Source organism: Petaurus breviceps, unplaced genomic scaffold, assembly GCF_028583685.1.
Source record: "Petaurus breviceps papuanus isolate PSGF00001 unplaced genomic scaffold, PetGlider_PUasm1.0 139, whole genome shotgun sequence".
Lineage (NCBI taxonomy): Eukaryota > Metazoa > Chordata > Mammalia > Diprotodontia > Petauridae > Petaurus > Petaurus breviceps.
Window position 1 is genome coordinate 10,202,209 of NW_027185697.1, and position 19,402 is coordinate 10,221,610.

Sequence of the window (19,402 nt, forward strand, 5' to 3'; positions counted from 1 at the left end):
TACTACTACTACTACTACTACTACTACTACTACTACTACTACTACTATTTAGCAAAACCAAGGTTATCCCTGGTTACTTTCTGTCTTCTGGTCCAACCCCACAAAGTATGGGAATTGGAGGGAAAGAGATTCCATTAGCTAGTGCTAGGGGATATTTGCCTGGTAATCCATACACAAATCTGTCCCTTTTGGTTAGAATGGGGCAGGCAACTTCTCAGCTATATCACTAACCTTACCCCCTAGGAATATTATGGAGATAGAGCCAGTCATCATGTAGAAATTTAGAGTCAGGCAGGAATTTAAAGCTTATTCAACATAATGGTAATAACCAGGGTGGAGTGAAAAGAACTTTGTCCCAAGGTGTCAACTCTAAAAGGTATAAAATTTAGAAGACCCTCCCCCAGGCATAGAAATGACAGCACTTAACCCCTACTTTGCAGCAGCTTCAAACTGGCTGCCCCCACCCCTCAACTGGGGATAGCTTGTGATATTCAAGCCAGGAACCAAGATTCCTGCTTTTAACTCCATATTAAATCAAGCCTCCTACTCAACCATTCTTCAGCATCCTGGGCTAATAAGACCTTATTTGTAAAGACAGAAGGCACCTTTGAGGTAATTTAATCCAACATTTTAGAGTTTAGAAAGCTGATACAGAATCCAAATGACTTCTCCAAGGTCACACAAGTAGCAAGAGGAATCTCTCACAAAGTGACCATTAAGTCTCCACTAGCACCCTCCTTGAGAGCTCTTTTTCCAGATGTTTGGCCCAACTGAAAGGCATGTTGGGAATTCCCCCTGGATGCCCTTCTGAGAATTCTGTCTCCTCTTTGTCATTTTGACTTCCATGTCAAGCTTTCTGCCACCCTGGTCCTAGACCTCCTACCTTGGGTTCCTATCCACGAATCATATGCTCTCCAAACATACCTGTCCACTAATTAACCTGCCCTCCTTCATGCTTCCTGCAGATGCCAAAGGAACCATCCGGGAAATTGTCCTCCCCAAGGGTCTCGATCTGGATCGGCCAAAGAGAACTAGGACATCCTTCACCGCCGAGCAGCTGTACCGATTGGAGATGGAATTCCAGAGGTGCCAGTATGTGGTGGGGAGGGAACGGACTGAGCTGGCCCGCCAACTGAACCTCTCAGAAACCCAGGTAAGAGTCCCCAAGGAATGCTCTTCTCCATCCTCTCTTGGTCCCATCGCCCGATATTCTGAATACATATTCTGCCCGATTCTTCTGGAAGCCCCGGGTCTGATGAGAAAGTCCCAGAGATCTAAATGAACAAGAAGCCTGTGGACAACATCCCAACAAGCAGTCATCTTTGCTTTTTTGAAACCATCCAATAACATGGAATCCACTACCTTGGAGGCAATCCCATTAGACTTTTGGACCCCTTGGATTGTGAGGAAGTTTTCCTTCACAGTGAACCTAAATTTCCCTTTCCATAGCTTCTACCCATTGTTCTTTGTCCTAACTTCTGGACTCAAGCAGAATAAGTCAAATCCCCTTTCCACATCATTTCCCTAATTCCTTCACCTAGTGCTTTATGGCATAATTACCAATCCCTTCATTTTCTTTTTTTTTCTTTTTGAACTCTGGTCCTCCTGACTTCAGGACTGGTGCTCTATTCGCTGTGCCACCTAGCCACCCCTCCCTTCATTTTCTCTTTGGCATGTTTTACAGCTTATCCATGTTAATCCCAAAAAAAATGGTCCCCAGAGCTAAATATCAGGTTCCTGGTCTGGTTTCCCTGAGTGATGAAGTTTCAGTCTTTATTCTCAAAGACCACCACCACCCCCCCAGTTGGGAAGAGGACTCTAGATCTCAGAGCTGCAACTAGGGTTGGTTGTTTGGAGCTTTGATTCAGGGTGCCAAAAATAGAGTGTTTCCAGATTTGGAAGGCACTGAGAGTTCTCTAGAAGGGGAGTGGATTCAAACCCCTGTCTGGCTTTTAATTCAAGGCACTTTCCATTTTATCACATTGCCTTTTCTAGGGGACAAATGACAAGAAGTCAATACTATAGATTCGGTAGGAGAAGAAGGAAAAGGAAAGGAAGAAGAAGAAAAGGAATAGAAAGTGAGAAGAAAGGAAGAGGGCTGGAAGGGAAATCAGAAAGGGGAAGGGGAAAGGCAAAGAGGAGGTACAAATAGGGAGGAGAGAGGAAGAGATAGGAAGGAGGTGAATCAGTCTGATTAGAAAGATATTTTCCTCCTTCAGAATGGCTGTCACTGATCAGGCTTCAGAAGTGATGATTTGTTTTCCCTGATTGCTCCCATAGAACCTAAAATAATCCAGGCAGATGCACCTGGGCTCATGAGTCTTCACTATTCTCCAGCTGGTTGATTCAGCCTTAGCAGCTAAGAAGCCAGTCCCAACCTATGGGTGTTAAAGGATGCCAGAGGTGGGAGGGCAGAGTTACTAGAGGGCCAGGGTCCTCAAACCCATGACCTTCGGGATAGTTAGTGCAGGTAAGCAACCTTAGCACTCGAATTGTCAGAATTTCCCTTTTCTCAATTCTGCCTCTATGATGTTACAAAAAACTGACTTCTAGAAGTTGACAGACATCATTGATTCTCCAAACTGCAAAGCATCCTCAGAGATCATGCTTTTTAGAGGGAAGAAAATGAGACAGGAAATTATTTGTCCTGTGTCAGATAGAGAATCAGTAGCAGATTCACACTTTCTGATTCCTGGTTCCACTCAGCCCCAAAACTGCTCCTCACAATGGTTGAATCATTAAGTCCAATAACCTCTTCTCAGTCCTATCCTCCTGCTCTCTAGTCAGTCAAGGGAAATCAAATCCTCCCCTTCTCTAGGAAATTTTCTCTGATCATACCAGCCCACATGGATGCAGCCTTTCTCCAAAATCCTGTAGAAAACTTCACAAATTCCTGGACTTGGAGTCAGGAAGACTTGAGTTCAAATCCTGCCTCAGAAATTTGCAAGATGTGAGACCCTGGCCAAGTCACTTAACCTCCCTTGGTCTCACTTTCCTCAGTTGTAAAATAAGGATAGTAATAGCATTGCTGTGAAGATCAAATGAAAATATATGTGTGTGTGCATGTATGTACATATGCATGTGTGTGCATGTATGTATGTGTGCATGTGTGTGTACAAAGCATTTTTCCAACCTTAAAGTACTGTTCAAATTTTAACTGTCATCAACATCATCATCATTACCATTATTCTCTACTACCTTGTTGTGTCCTCTGCTTCCTCCATATGTATGTGTCTATGTATGTGTCTTGAGAAGGCCAGGGACTGTCTTGTCCTATCTCCCCGGCCCCACACAGCATCAGGTGGGGCACATAGGAGATCCTCAATAAATCTTCATTGACATTAATTTATCCTCACAATCATTGCATTATTATTACTAATTATTACTAATGTATGCTTAGCACAGTGCCTGGTACAAAGTAGCACTTGATACTGATTGATTGATAATGTAATAATATTAATATATTGAATTGAATTCATCACCATCTCTCTTACTTCGTCTGGTTTTTGCTCATGTAGGGCAGGCAGAAGGAAGGATGAGAGAGGCCAGGGCAAATGTGAAGTTGCTCTCCCTTTGCTCATTCTTTTGTGTCCCCCCCCCCATCATCTCCCTCTGCTGATGACATCCAAAGTGGCTTACCAGGACACACATGTTGCTTCTAGCCTAGCACATCTCCCATTCTCCCTCATCCAGTGTGAATGAAAGATGGAAGATAGATTCTGTCCCTTCCCATATATTATCCTTAGGAGAGAAGACTGCTGAAGGGAAGTCTAGGATGAAGGCTGCATAGGGGGGGTCTTAAGTAATTTATTTCAGTCCTGCCCCTCCTACCCTGAGTGAAAAAGAAAACAAAGGGCATATGAAACAGATATAATGAGGTGTTTAACTGAAAGCCTGCAACCACAGTCTGTGAAGCTCTATGAAGTCTGAACAAATATTTTGATTGAATTGAATGGGAGAGCTTAGGATGGGCTGGATGGAAATTGGTCATGACTACGAAAGACCTTGGCTAGCTAAGCCTGCCAGTCCTATGCTCAGTCAGTCCAGGTTATGAGCAGCTTTGTGGAAGGTGATCCCTACACTGGCAGGCTATGGCATTTGGGGAAATTTGGTAGCTACAGCAACTCATGTTTGACAAGGCTGTAGGAAGAGATGTGACCTCACCGGATCAGGATCTTTCTCCTGCTCTCACTTGGGCACCTCCAGTTCTCAGCATCTCCACTGCTGTTCTCTGCTCAAACCCACTGGTCTTTGACTGCTCTCTGCCTATTTGGCTATTATGGCACTTCTTCCCTATGGGGGGAGGGAACTACGAGTTCCTTAATGTAGGGAAACAGTTCAGTTCTTTGGGGTGTAGACCCCAACCAGCAGAATGCAGCCAGCTAGCTACTTGGAAAAACCCTTGTTGTTTTTTGTGGGGTTTTTTTTTGGGGGGGGGGCTTAAACTATTCTTTGAACTTGGAAGATAGTGAGTACAATGGAAAAAAACAATGAGGTTGAAATGAGAAAATTGTCAGTTTGAAGCCACGTTCATGGCCTTAGGCATGTCCCTTAATCTTTGGGAGACTCAATTGTCTCATAAATTAAATGGGGGAGTTACTCTGATAACTCTGAAGTAACAGTTCTAAATACATGATTCCTTTCACCTGTTACTGCTCAGGCTCCCTCATTTTAAACTCTTATCCCAGTTAGGCTCCAAAATTCCTTTTTCATTGCTTTTATATCCCCGGGTCGAAATCCTGGGACTCCACTTAGCAAAACTGATAAGGAATTGAGTAAAGTTGAGGTGAAGGACATGCTTTCCATCCTCCATAACAGCTCTGGTAGCCATACAAATTAATTTCCATAGAAGAGAACTTTGTTCAATTTCCCAGCAGCAGTTCAAATCATTGTACTCCCCACATGTTGTTATTTATGACCCATGCTTACATCACCATCATCACCATCAGGACTCACATTTGTACCTCATCTTAAGATTTATGAATAACAACTCACTTTGAGGAATACAAAATGCTTCCCTCACAACAGCCCTAGATGGCAGCTACAGAGCAAACTGGCCCTGAAGTCAGGAAGACCTGAGTTCAAATTCAGTCTTAGATGCTAGTGACCTTGAGCAAGTCATAATCTTCCTAAATGTCAGTTTCCTCCACTGTAAAATGGAGGTGATGATAATAGCACCAACCTCTCAGGGCTTTTTGAGAATAAAAAAATAATATTTGTAAACTGCTTTGCAAAGCAAAGAGAACTCCATACGTGCTAGCAATGATTAACATCATTCTCATTTCACACATGAAGAAGCTGAGATGAAGAGAAATTAATATATTGTGAGGACTCTGATCCTGGCTTCTGACCCAAGGGTTCTTTCTTTAAAAAAATATTTTTAAGAATTCTGAACTTAACAAATATAAGCAAATGTGAACATTTCTGTTATGGAAAGAACATAAAAAAGGGGACTACATGTGAATCCTTGAATCTCTGTTACATTCACTTGGTTTTTTTTAAGTATATATTAAATTTAACACTAAAATATCAACCCTGCTCTCTGTGTTTGTGTTCCATTCTAAACTCTCTTCTGCCCACATCTATGTATTTTTAATATTTTATTGAAGTTCTTTTATTTTTTCTCCCAGTCCTTCTACATCAATACCACTACTCATCTCCCCCACCCCCAAAATCTTTTATCTCCTCCCCAAATATAAAAGCCTTGCCTGGTAACAAATAAATAGTTGAGAAAAAATTCACACATTAGCCAAGTCTCCAAATGTATGCCTTTTAGTACCTACAATCTAGATTCCTCTGTGAAGAGGGAGGTTCTCTGGACTCACGGTTGGTCAAACTCATTTGTCTTTACAGTGTTAAGATATATTAGTTGTTCTCCTGGTTCTGCTGTCTTCACTCAAATCAGTTCACACTACTCTTCCCAGGTTTCTCTGAAACATCTTCTTTGTCATTTTTTAAAAATAGTGCAATAATATTCTATTAGTGGAGCTAGGTAGCATAGTGGATAGAGTGCCTAGCCTGACATCAGGAAGACTTGAGTTCAAATCCAGCCTTGCTGTGTGTCTCTGAGCAAGTCATTTAATCCCGTTTGCCTCAGTTTCCGCATCTGTAAAGTGAGCCGGAGAAGGAAATGGCAAACCACTGTAGTATCTTTGCCAAGAAAACCCCAAATGGGGTCACAAAGAGTCAGATACAATTGAAACAACCAAACAACAACACAAATATTTCATTACATTTAGATTCCGTAATTTGTTCAGCTATGTCCCACTTGATATGTCCCTCTTTGTTTTCATTCCTTGCTACAATAAAAAGAACTGCTATAAATATGTGGGGTCTTTATTTTTTTTAGCAGTTCTTTGATCTTTGTGGGGAATTGCCTAGGACTGGTATCACTGGGTCAAAGTATGCACAATTTAGATTAGTTGGTTTTAGTTATAAATTGCTTTTCAGAGTGGCTAAACCATTTCCAGCTTCACGCTCAGTATTTCTCAGGTCTTCATTACTTCTAGGAAAGCTAGGGCTAAATAAACGTGGGGCTGCTCACAAGAGGGCCACCATTTCAAGCTCCAACAGAGTGCCTGTCTTCCCACTGACCCTCCAACAATGAGCATGGTCCTTTTTGGTCACATTCTCCAGTCTGATAGGTTTGCAGAAGTTGTTCTCATTTGAATTTCTCTACCCAAAAGTCTTCAAAGGCTTCCTATTGATTTTAGGCTGAAATGCACAATTCTTAGCCTCTCCTTTGTGACTTTCACATTCTTTCTCTTCAAACACTCTCTCTGTGATAGTCAAATTGACTTGTATGCCCTCCCTACACCAGACCTTATTCCTTCCACATGCAGCCTTTGCTCAGGTGATCCCCTTTATCAGGAAAGCACTCCCTCTTCATCTCCTAGCTTCCTTCAAGACACAGTTCAGGTACTTTCACCTATAGAAGGCCTTTCCAGAAACCCTTCCCCTGTCCCTAGTTATAAATACAATTTCCCTTTTGAAATTGCTGTGTATTATTTTGTGTATATTTTGTCTAGATGGATCTAGGTGACACAATGGTTTGAGAGAGACACCTAAAGTCCCAAAGACCTGAGGTCAAACCAGACCCCAGACACTTAACTAGCTGTGTAGACCCTGGATGAGTCATTCAACCTCTGTCTCCCTTGGTTTCTTCATCTATAAAATGGGACTGATAACAGCACCCACCTCTCAAAATTGTTGTGAGGCTCCAATGACATGAAGTTTGTAACGAACTTGCTTTGCAAACCTTAAAGTATTCTTGCTATTATTATTTTTTATGGACATGTCATATTCTCAAAGTACAACCTTGTTCCCAAAGTTTTGTCTTTGTATGTACCTTGCAAGCAGTAGACCTGTCCATTGACCTTAATAAGGTGAAAAGTCTTGAAGCAGCTAGGTGGCACCATTGTGCATAGAGCACCCCACCTAGAGTCAGGGAAACTCATTTTCCTGAGTTCAAATCTTACCTCAGATACCCTGTTTGCCTCAGTTTCCTAAAATGAGCTAGAGAAGGAAATGGCAAACCACTCCAGGATCTCTGCCACGAAAGTCCCAAATAGGGTCACAAAGAGTCCATCTCAACTGGGACAACTGAAAAACAATGAAAATATGTGCCAAGTGCATGCTAAACTAAGGTTGAATATTAGCAAAAACATCTTACCAATTATTGCTATCCAAACATGGATGGAGTGGTGTGCCTTAGGCAGTAGGGTGTTCCCCTTCATTGGAGGTTTTGGGGTGAAGGCTGGATAACCTTGTGTTGGTTATGATGTAAAGGGGATCCTTATTCATGAATGAGTCAAAACTAGGTGACTAGAAAGGCAGAGAGCTGAAATCCAAAGGACGTGGATTCAAATCCAGGTTTTTTTCCCTTAATACCTGTATGACCCCTGGACAAGATACTTCACTTCTCTGAGACTCCCTGAGACCCCTTCTGTAAAATAAGGGGGTTGAACTAGATGGTCTCCAAGGTATCTTCTGGCTCTAAATCTGGCCCTATGATAAAAGGATCCTATAACGTGACTGCTTCATTTCCTTCTAGCTCTCAGATTCTGTGGGCCTTAGCATCTCCCATGTACCATAGCCCTAGCTATGCTGTAAGAGAGAAAGGAAGATGAGGACAGACCAGGCTTTTACCTTTAGGGAGTTTGAATGATAATGATTGGGAGAAATCCATTTTCAAAATGTAACTTGGATCTGGATTCCTTTATACATACCTCCTCCTGGAACAAGACCCCTAAACTCTCTACCTACACCTACAATCCTCAATGCCAAATGCCTTTCTAGAGAATGGTCAGCAGAGGGAGCCTCCAGGAACCATGGTGTCCTGTTCTAGAGGTCCGTCAGGAGGCCAGAACCACACAATTCTCTGCTTTTCAGAAGGAAATCAGGAGAGAAATGGGATGGGGTTGGCCACAGGATCACAGACAGAGCTGGAAGGAGCCTTAGAGACAATTGATTCCAGCACCCTCCTTTTCCAGAAGAGGAAACTGAGCCCCGCACAAGGTAGCAAGAGACTGAGCCAAAATTTGAGCTGACTCCAAAACCAACATGATTTCTAGGGCACTATGCTGACATTAAGGTTAGGATGAGACCTCTGGGAGACCACCATCTGTATGGTGTCAGATGGGTCCCTTTCCTTCTGCAGGCCTCTTTTTTCTCATCCATTAAATGGCGGGACTGTACTACATGGCCCCTAAGGTCTTTCCCAGCTCTAGATTTTGTGATTCTTTGAATCTCTGTTCATAAGAGACATAAGAGATTTGAAGCAGCTCAGTAGCTCTGGTATCTACCTACCTCTTTCCATTGATGAATTTTTTTAAGGATAAAGATAGACAAGACGTATGGACTGGCAGAAAGAAGTAGGGGGACAAGAGTTAGGGTGACCTCTGGATGCTCTACCCTAAAAAGGTCATTGGTTGCCTGTTTAATAGAATCTGTCTCTCTTCTCCCTCCCTTCCTTTCCTAATCCCTCATTCTTGCTCCCACCACCACCTTTTACCATCCCATATTTCCCTCTCTTCTCACTGGCTTGGTCAAAATCATTGCTTCTCTTCTGGTTTCATTTCTCCCATTCTCTCTCCCTCTCCTTTGTCTCCTCCCTATTTCTTGCTGTTCCCAACTCCCAACTTCTCTCTTCCCCTCTACTCTGCCTCCCACCTCACCAAGGTCAAGGTCTGGTTCCAGAACCGCCGGACAAAGCAGAAGAAGGACCAGAGCCGGGACTCAGAGAAGCACTCGTCGACTTCCACCTCTGAGGCCTTTGCTACGTCCAACATCTTGCGACTGTTGGAGCAGGGACGTCTTCTTTCAGTCCCTGGGGCCTCTAGTCTCCTGGCCCTGACCTCTACACCACCAGGCCTGACCACCAGCAATGGGGCCACCACCCTGGGGGTCCCCCGGAACTCCTCTTCAAATCTCACTGGGAACAGCCCAACTGAGAGCCCCCCCAAGGCAGGAGCCCCCTTTGGCCTAATTGGGCCCCAAATAGCCTCAGCTTCAACTTCTCCTCGGCTCCCACCCCCACCACCTCCTCTATGTTTCACCACAACCACACTCCTGGACTTGCCCAGTGGGTATGAATTGGGCACTTCAGCCTTTGAACCATACAGTCGACTGGAAAGGAAAAACAGTGGCCCTGGGAGCAAGAAAGCTAGCACAACTTAACCACCTCCTACCCCACACTGACACTCCCTCCCCCATCACACCTCCATTTGTCCCTCCACCCCATTATCCCAGCCAGGGAGTAAGAAGAGAAAGACTTTCCCACTCTCCTTAGTCTCTCTCTCCCAGCTGAAAAAAACTCATCAACCAAATGTCTGGGCAGTTTGTGTGTATGTGTGTCTGTGTGTGTGTGTGTGTGTGTGTTCACTCCAATGAGGGTGCAAGTGTGTGTCTCTCATGCAAATAAAAGGAAAGGCACAAGACTTAAAGAGATAAAAAAAAATAATTGCCCTGCCCTTCTCACCAGACTTCCAATTCTCAGACCTTCCTTCCTCCTTCTCCTCATCCTCTCCAGGCCCTTTTAACAGGAGCTGAAGTAAGAGCCAGGAGATCCGGGAGAAGTGAGAGGGTTAATGGTTGGGAGTAGGGCCAGAATGATGGCCTTCCCACTTGCTGGAGGGTGGCTTCTTTCTGTTCAAGCCTCCCCCTTAACATGTAGATGCCAAAGCTGGCCTCCTCTACAGAGGATGTGGTTGTTTACACAAGGTGATATGAGGGTGGGTTCCTCCTACCCAAAAAATCTCCCCTATCCTCGTGCCACTGTGCCTGAAATTCCGCCATTAGCACATAATCCCCTTGGGTTCATTATTACTCTTTCTTTGTGATAACAATAACTACCTAGGAAAGTAGGGTAGGGAGGAATTCATCCAGTCCCTAAGTGAATGTGGGTGGTAAGGGTGATAAAATGGTAGAAATGAGCTCAGAAAGGATAGAAGCAGTGAAGATAAAATTTGCTAACTTGAAAGTTTTGGTTGGAGCTGATTTTGCCAATACATCTTATATTTGGGGAAACAGACCCATAGTGGGGATGTCTTTCCTGAACCCACCTATATTAACTGGCTCAAATCAGGATCCTCCAGAAGTGGGCAATAAAAGAGTGCTTATTTTTATGCTCCCACTTTAAGCAGGAGATCAGGCTTGTCAACAGTATAGATGGCAATCCAAAAAAATGGCTGAAGCTAGTCCGTGGTAGATCACAGATCTAGAATCCTGGGATATAAGTCTCAGCCTCAGGGAGAGGGAAAGATAATCACTGCATCATTCTCTGCCTTTCAGAGCATACCTTCAATTAAACAGAATGTAGATATACTCTGCTAAGAGAGGAGTCACAAAAATACTTGGGGTCAAAATATTGTGTCCTCACTCACCACCACCACTGCCATGGACTCTATCATGACATCATCCTCCTGACATTCTGTCTTCATCACCAGATATTTTCATCCCCATTTCCATCATCAATAACACAGTCAGTATCCACACTAACATAAAGGAGTATGATCTCCATCACGGTCATTACCATCAGCACCACCAACAGCACCATTATCTCTATAAATATATTATCATCATTACCATCATCACTCCTATCATTATCATAAATAGACCACCAACATTATCACTGTAAATATACCGCCACCACCATCATCACCATCACCATCACCATCATCACTATAAATATACCACCACCACCACCACCATCATCATCATCATCATCACCATCACTATAAATATACCACCACCATCATCACCATCACTATAAATATACCACCACCATCATCACCATCACTATAAATATACCACCACCATCATCACCATCACTATAAATATACCACCACCATCATCACCATCACTATAAATATACCACCACCATCATCATCATCAGTACCATTGCCTTCATTGTTACTATTGTCACTTCCATCATTACTACTTTCTTATTACTTATTTCTTATTACTGTTCTTATCATCATTACTGGGAACACTATAATTATCAATATCCTCACCATCCAAATATCACCACACCCAACAATGATCGATGTTAAAATCACTGTCACCATCCTGATCACAGTTATCACAATCTTCATTATCACTTGTAAAATCATCGTCATTGTAAACTGCTAGTGTCACTGCCCCCACAACCACAATTCTTTGTAGGGCACAGGAAAAGTTAGGAGGAAAGAGAAGGGGATACATTCCCCCCCCCCAACACACAACTTGGGAGGGCCCCAATCCAGCAGAGGAGATTTCAGCCCCTAGAGGATCTAAAAATCTAGCAGAGAGATAAATGGCACCCTAACACAACTAAATAAGGAGATTACCTCAGCCCTGAGTCTTCTCAACCAATGGCTCACACCCCATCTTCTCAGGGCTCATCCTTCTCTCCCTAGAGGAGCTCCTGGGAACAGCCTCCGAACAATCCCCCTCTCTACATTTTCCTTTTCTCTTTCTCTAGCTATCTTTATCCTGGGTTTAGATCCTGGCTTTGTCGAGATCTTGTGTGATTTTAGGAAAATTGCCTCACTTCCCTTTAGTTTCCTCATGTGTTAAATAAGGGGATTTGACAAGACCGCCTTTAAGGTGCCTGCCAGGGGTACACCTATGATCTTGGGATCCTATCCAAAGGGGTAGCCTTTAGGGCTAGAGTAGGAGCTAGGCAGAAGGGAGGAGGTAAGAGATTCCTCTGGGGCACAGAGAACAGCTGCCTTCTGAAAGCCTAGGATTTCCTATTTACTGTCAACAAGTGTGCAAAAAAAGGAGGAGGAAGGGGCTGAGCTAGGCTGGCAGGAGGCAGCCCTCTCCAGCTCCAGCCTGGACTTAGTTAAAGAGCTCACTGCCCTGGCTTCATTCTTCTCCACTGCTCAGAGTAGACAGGCTGGAAAATGGCAACCGAGGTAGAGTCTAGGCCAAGTGACATCCTGGGCAACTTTGGAGCAGCAGCTGCAGCTCAGGAACACATCCAGGCAGTCACAAGGAACTACATCACCCATCCCCGAATCAGTGAGTTATCCCCCATGGCTTGAGAGGACTGCCTGGGGAGGGGTGGCTAGGTTCTTCTATGCAGTATCCCGCCTGGCCCCTTTCAGGGGAGGGGGAGACCACTGAATAGCCAGGATGCCAGTCCTCTGAGGACCAGATGGGGGTGGAGGGTTGGAGAGAGAAATGTCCCTCATAGCTCCTGGGACCCTCCTGTGTGTCTACCCTGTACCTGTGCCTGTCTTTATAGCATGGAATAAGAATACAGACCTGATGGGGGATGGGGATGGGGGGGGAGACTGGCAGAGTTAGGTGCTTTGCTGTCAAAGGAAGAGGTTATGGAGTACTTGCAGGGCAGTAGGAGGTGGGACTGGGGAAGGGGAGTATCTCCAAGTTATCCATTTTCTCCTTCTTCCTCTTCCATCTGGCTGCCATCAACTCTGACTCTGGGTCTCCCTCTATCCTTCCCCCCACCAAACTAGCAAGGACCCTCGAACAAGGAGGACTGTTCTGTGTTCTCTTGGCTGCCCCCACTCTCAACCACAACCACAGCCACAGCCATAGCCACGGCCATTGGCAGCTCCTACTGAAACTAAAGACAGGTTCTGGGCTGCCCACAAACATGCCAGGCAGGGGTCAGCCCTATGTGTCTGGGTATCAGAGTGTGTGGAGTGTGCCAGTATGGATACCAGCTGTGCCCATTGTGGGGGTACTGGGAGGGGGAAGGTATGCCAGCAGCACTGTGTGTCTATTTATGGGTGTTCCCTGCTCCAGAGATTTCAGGGCAACTGTGATCCTAAGGTCTGGATAGCAGAGAGTTCCCCTGGCCCAGAACCATCTCCCTCTCTTGATCTTACACACACACCCCACACCCCACACCCCCCCCACACACACACACACACATACTTTACTTCCCCTCACCTTTCCCAAGGTCACACCTGTCCTTTGGCAGGCTCCCAGCACCTACTTCCTGGCTGGAGAGTAAACTGACAGATCAAGCCCCTCCCCAGCCTTTGAGGGCTCAGAACTCCCCAAAGCCAGCTCAGACTGAGAGCTGGCCAGATAGAGACAGAAGTGAGACCTGGCTGCTCCTGGGGTGGAAGGAGCTGAGAGACAAGGGAGTGGCTTAGCCTTCGAACCTCCTGAACAACCCAGGAAGGAGAAAGCCTTTGCTAACAAGGTTGGAGACTTAGATTCAATTAAATTCAGCAAACTTTTGCTGAATGTTCACTACATTCAAGTGACTGGGCTAAGAACTAGGCATACGCAGATGAGACAAGACATTGTCCCAGCCCTCCAGGACCTTAGAGCCTGGGAAGGAGGGCTGGGGGGTGGGGATAAAATCTGGAGGTAATCAGCTATGATGAAAGCCAGAATGTGGGAGAGGCAAAGGAGAGAGACCATATACCATGAGACATTTGAGAAAGGAAAGATGTAGAGGTCAAGGGGACCTTAAAAGTAATCCAGTCTGACCCTTCACCTCCCAGGGAGCACTACAGTCACCAAACATTTGTTAAGTCTACCTGGCCCTTTGATGAGTGCAGAGGATACCAAGACAGCAGCTAGCATTGAAAAAAACAGCTAACATTGCTCTAGAGCTTAGGATTTGATAAGCACTGTGCTAAGCACTTTAAAATCATCCCATCTGAACCTCACAACAACCCCAGGAGGCAGTTGTTATTATTATCCCCACTTTACAGATGAAAATTGGACCCTGCCCTCAAAAATTCCCATACCAATGCAGGAGACAACAACCAATCAGCCATGAACAAATAAGATCTATATTGTGAAAAGGGAAGGGAATCTGAGGGAAGGCTCCAATTCCAAAGTGTTAGGAAAGGGAATTGGGGTGGAAAGGGTAGTTCCAGACAGCTATGTTAGATGTGTTCCCACAGAGGGGTGTTAGGGTTAGAAAAATGACATCAAAAATGAAAGAAAGAGAAACAAAGATAGAGAAGGGAGGGAGAGAGGGAAGAAGGAAGGAAGGAAGGAAGGAAGGAAGGAAGGAAGGAAGGAAGGAAGGACTCCATTTTGGTTTCAGATATGCATTCCAGGAGGAATAGACTTTTAGAGGCCATCTGGTCTGACCACCTCATTTTACAGATCCCCAATTTAAAGTCCAGAGAGAAGTTATATGATTTCCCCCAAGGACCCACTGTCAGCAGAAGGGGGGGCTTAGGAGCCCAGACTCCAATTCCCATACTTTTTACACACCTCTTAATTTGAGTTAAGATTGTGGTGAGATGGGGAAGACACCAAGGAAGACTTAATTTGAGATTATGATGCTAGAGTTGACCTTGAAAGAAAAGAGGGTTTTTGCCTTGGAGTCACACACAAAGCTCTGGGGTTCTGGGCAAATTCCCTCGCCTCTCTAGAAGTCATTTTCCTCATCTTGAAATGAGAGGGTTACACTGGATGGTCCCTAAGGTCCTCACCAGCTCTGATCTGGGATCCTGGAATCCTAGATATAGATGAAGGGGGAAAAATCTGTTCCAAGGAAGGATGTGAGCAAAAGTGCAGAGAGACCGGGAGAGGGTAGGGCAAGAAATGGAGACCAAGAAAAGTGTAATTTGACCAGAAACAGAATAGGTGAGGGGAAATCATGTAACAAAAGGTGGGTTGCAGTCAGAGTTGAATAGCCTGACATGCTAGGATTGGGAGTTTATACTGTATTTCCTAGGCAATAAGAAGCAGGGATGGCTGCTGAGGAGAGTCATGAGACCAGAGAGGGGCAATGAATGGAGAGAAGAGAGTTAATGGAGCAGATGAAGATCCCCTAATCCAATGGGGGAGATGTATTCCCTGTCCTGAGGATGATCCAGAAGGAAGGAGCCCCATCCTCTAAGAAGTTGAGGGTCCTGATAAGATTCTGACCTCCAGGAAGCCTGGAGATCTGACAGAGTTGAGAAAGAACATATACAGAGAAATAAAAACTGAGCCGGAACCATAGACTCTAGTGCTGGGATAGGGAAAGGAAGATGTTGGTGGAGCTAAGTGACCAGAAGGTCTGGCCATTATTGGGTCCAGTGTCCAGGACCTGCTGCTCCATGGATCCCCACCCCCAGATAGAGTGAACAAGGAAAGGTGACATCCTTTTCACATCCACCTCCTCAACCACTTGGCCCCAAGTTTCACCCACAGCCTTGCTTAGGCTCAACCCAACCAGCTTCTTTCTGATCACAGCCGCCCTCCACACAGTTTACTGTCAACAGTCAGGGAAGGGGCTGTCCTGAGACTGGGTCAAGGTCATGTGTTTTTCTTCTCCAGGAGAAGCCAAGGAACATTCTACTTCCTCATCCTGTATCTGATACAGTGATAACATTCCTAGGGTCTGGAGATGCCTGGTGTGACTAATAATGGGGTGAGCATGACTATGCCCCATTGGAAAGTGGTGTTAAAGTACACCACACAGATTACTAACAACTTGTATTTATGTAACCGTTAGGGTTTCAAGAATGCTTTCTTCGTAGTATCTCAATGAGATGGGAAGCAAAATTCTCATCCCTACTTTTTTTGGTCTGGACCTGTGGTTTCATTGGTGTGGGCAGCTCATTACCCATGCAAAGCAGCTCAGCAAGTTTTCTGTCACTTAGCTCCCCCCAACATTAAATGATTTGCTCAATGTCACCTCTCTCTAGTAGGTGTCAGAGAAAGGACTTGACCTCAGGTCTTGTTGTCTCCAAGACTGGTCCTTCATGCACCATATGACACTGACTTTCCCTTCTCCCCTATCTTTCCCATTAGACTGTGAATTCCTTTTTGTTTTGGGTTTTTTGGGGGCATTAGGGGTGCCTTTTTTATCCCTAGTGCTTAGCCCACTGTCTGGCACAAAGTGGGTGTTCAATAAATGTTTGTTGACTTGACAGAACAAAAACTGAGTCTTAGAGAGGAAAATAGCATGCCCATGTTCACTGGGCTAGTGTGTGCCTGAGCTGTGATTTGAACCCAGGCCTCCTGACTCCAGAAGCAATCTTTTCACTATACCATACTTTGTTCAGTCATTTTCAGTCATGTCCAATTCTTCATGACCCCATTTGGGGTTTTATTGGTAAAGATACTGGAGTAGTTTGCCATTTCCTTCTCCAGATCATTTTACAAATGAAGAAATGAAGTTAAGTGACTTGTCCAGGGTCACACAACTACTAAATGTTTGAGGTCTGATTTGAACTCAGGTCTTCCTGACTCCAGGCTGGGCCCTCTTTCCAATGCAGCACCACCTAGCTGTCCCTCCTATCATTGTCAGTCTCATTCAGTAATAGCCATCTTTGTCCACTAATGCTACAGCTGTGCTCCTGCCTCCTTTGTGGTAATGAGATCTTGGAATAATCCATAAAGTAAGGGTGGTAACTAACACCCCAAAAGAGAGCCACTGTGTACTGGAGTATTGAGGGGTACTGCCCAAGACACAGCTAGCTGCAAGACCCCAACCGTAACTTTTATCATGGAAAATCTCTGCTGCATGGAACAGTTCAAATCTGATGCCAGACACTTGGATTCCAATCCTAGCTCTGCCTGTGATGATCTGTGTGACTTTGGGTAGGATACTTAAGTTCCCTAGCCTTCAGTGTCCTCATGGAGGGTAGGACAACATGACCTTCAAAGGCTTTTCCAGCTTTAGATCTCAGGTCTTATGATATTTTGTGTTGTGATTGTTAGGGGGTAGGGGACTACCCTACCTGTCTTGATTTTGGCAACCTGACCCTTGTTCCCCATTTAACTCTAATTCTCTAAGCACCATATAATGGAATAAGCCCTTGATTTGGAATCAGAGATCCTGCATTTGAATCTCATTTCTAATACCACCCATACAACTTTACTTAAGTCCCTACCCCTCTCTGGGTCTTAATTTCAAGCTCTAAATCTATTTAGTCCTCAACCACAAAATAAGGTTATAGGCATTATGAGAATTATTATCCCCATTTTCTAAGAGGAAACTGAGGCACAGAGAAATTTCACGAATTTCCCATGGCGATACAACTAGGAAAGTTCAGAGGTGGGGTCAAACTAAAGTGTTTTTTGACTCCAAGTCTAGGACTCTACCAACTAGACCATACTGCCCCTCTCTTAACAACATCATTGCATACCACAAAACCAATAGGGAAGAGACAGAGACAGAGAGAGCAATGGAGACAGAGACAGACAGACAGAAAGGAGAAAGAGAGTGAACATTCATGCTCTAACAGCGTACCACATCCTCTCAGAGCTAGAAGGCACCTGATGGAGCATTCAGTCCCACCCAGTCCTATTCAACACTCCCCCTCTACAACCTGACCAGTGGTCATCCCATGATGGGATGCATGGCAACACCTTGAAGGAGATAGAATCTACTTCCTCCTGGATGACCCATCTACCCTGAGGCAGCTCCAACTATCAGCTTTTTTCTCACATCAGCACCAGATCTCCTCTGGAACTATATCTGGTCATTCACTTATTCAGCATTGATTAACTGTGCCTGGTCCTAGGTTTACAAAAACAGAACTAGAAGGGAAAAAAAGGCCCTGCCCTCAAGAAGCTTGCCTCCTATGGGATTTTCACCCTTTGCTCCTCCTTTTCCCCCCAGGACCAAGCAGAACAGTCTGATCCTTCTCCTACGTGAGCATCCTTCAGATACTGGAACACAGCTCTCGTGTTCCCCTAAGTCTCCTCTCCTCCAGGCTAAACATCCCCAGTTTCTTCAAGTGATGTTCATGTAATGTGACAAAATGTGCCCAGAATTGAACACCGTGCTCCAGCCACAGTCTGGCCAGCATGAAACAAGTGGAATGAGGGATATTTCCTTCATCCTAATCATCATTTTTCTCTCAGTGTGGCGTGAGATCACACCAGCCTTCCTCATTTATTACACTAGACTCAGATTGAGTTTGCCATCCACTAGTATCCCTAGGTCTTTACATAGAGATCTGGTCATATCTTGCCCATCTTACACTCAGCCCATGAAGGCTAATCCCTTTCCTGCAGGGTGTGTGGTGTGTTTTTTAAAGGCATTTAGGATACAAGAGTGAGAGTACAGTGGGGTCGTATGGAATAGGAAGATAGAGGGCTCCTGATGGTGCAGTCCCCAGCCTCTGAGGAACACAGGGGTCAGCTCCTTCCTTAAGAACAGCCTCCAAATTCCCTGCTCCCATCTTGCCTTTCCTTACCCCTGCCGTCTTGTCCTAATCCCTTTCCTTTCCTCTCTCTGGCCCCTTGCTCTTCACCTCTGACCCCTGGCTCCGCCTAGTGTGAAGGCCAGGGCAGGGCCTTCACAGGAGGGAGGTGGGAGGAGAAGCCAATTAGGCAGAGAGGCTCATTAGGAGAAACACCTTTCACAAAGGGCAGGGGCTGGAGTTGGGAGGAAGCAGTGGGGGCACCGGGTCACCCATGGAAAGCCAGGCTAAAACCCTGAGGTTTCTTTAGTCTCAGAGAGTATAGGCTAAGATATCCTGTGCATATCAGCTCTTAAAGAGGCCAGAGATGGGATGTACTCCAAACTCCGGACAACCAGTGCAAGAGCACATTCAAGGGACAGCAATCAGGAACTCAGGAGGTCCAGAGACTATGTCACAGGGGATCTGCTGAAGGAACCCGAGATGTTTTGCCTAAAAACAGGCAGTGGTGGGATGAGAGGGGAGGCAATGATAAGATTTTAAATATTTAATGTGCTTTCAGTTAAAAGTGGGACTTTTGCTTAGTCCTAGATGAGAGAACCACCCACAGATCAATCCCCAAGCATTTATTAAACACCTACTGTGTACTAGACACTACGATAGGTGTTAAGGACACTAAGATAAACTTCCTTCCAGGAGCATACATTCCAAGAAGGAAGGCAACACATATAAATATAGAAAGATAGAAAGATGGATGGATGGATGGATGGATGGATGGATAGATGGATGGATGGATGGATGGATGGATGGATGGATGGATGGATGGATGGATG

The 19,402-nt window shown here is 45.0% G+C and overlaps 2 protein-coding genes across 2 annotated transcripts in view; both read left to right on the forward strand.

The window, feature by feature from the left end:
• VAX2 (ventral anterior homeobox 2) overlaps positions 1 to 10,016 on the forward strand; it is a 25,887-nt gene extending 15,871 nt beyond the window's left edge. The window contains exons 2-3 of the mRNA XM_069066362.1: positions 966 to 1,153; positions 9,181 to 10,016. Of these exons, the coding sequence (XP_068922463.1) occupies positions 966 to 1,153; positions 9,181 to 9,678 (686 nt within the window). The 3' untranslated portion in view covers positions 9,679 to 10,016. The remainder of the gene's footprint in view (positions 1 to 965; positions 1,154 to 9,180) is intronic.
• Positions 10,017 to 12,261: 2,245 nt separating this feature from the next.
• The window catches only part of ATP6V1B1 (ATPase H+ transporting V1 subunit B1), a 45,896-nt gene continuing 38,755 nt past the window's right edge, over positions 12,262 to 19,402 (forward strand). The window contains exon 1 of the mRNA XM_069066349.1: positions 12,262 to 12,507. Coding sequence (XP_068922450.1) covers positions 12,390 to 12,507 — 118 coding nt within the window. The 5' untranslated portion in view covers positions 12,262 to 12,389. The remainder of the gene's footprint in view (positions 12,508 to 19,402) is intronic.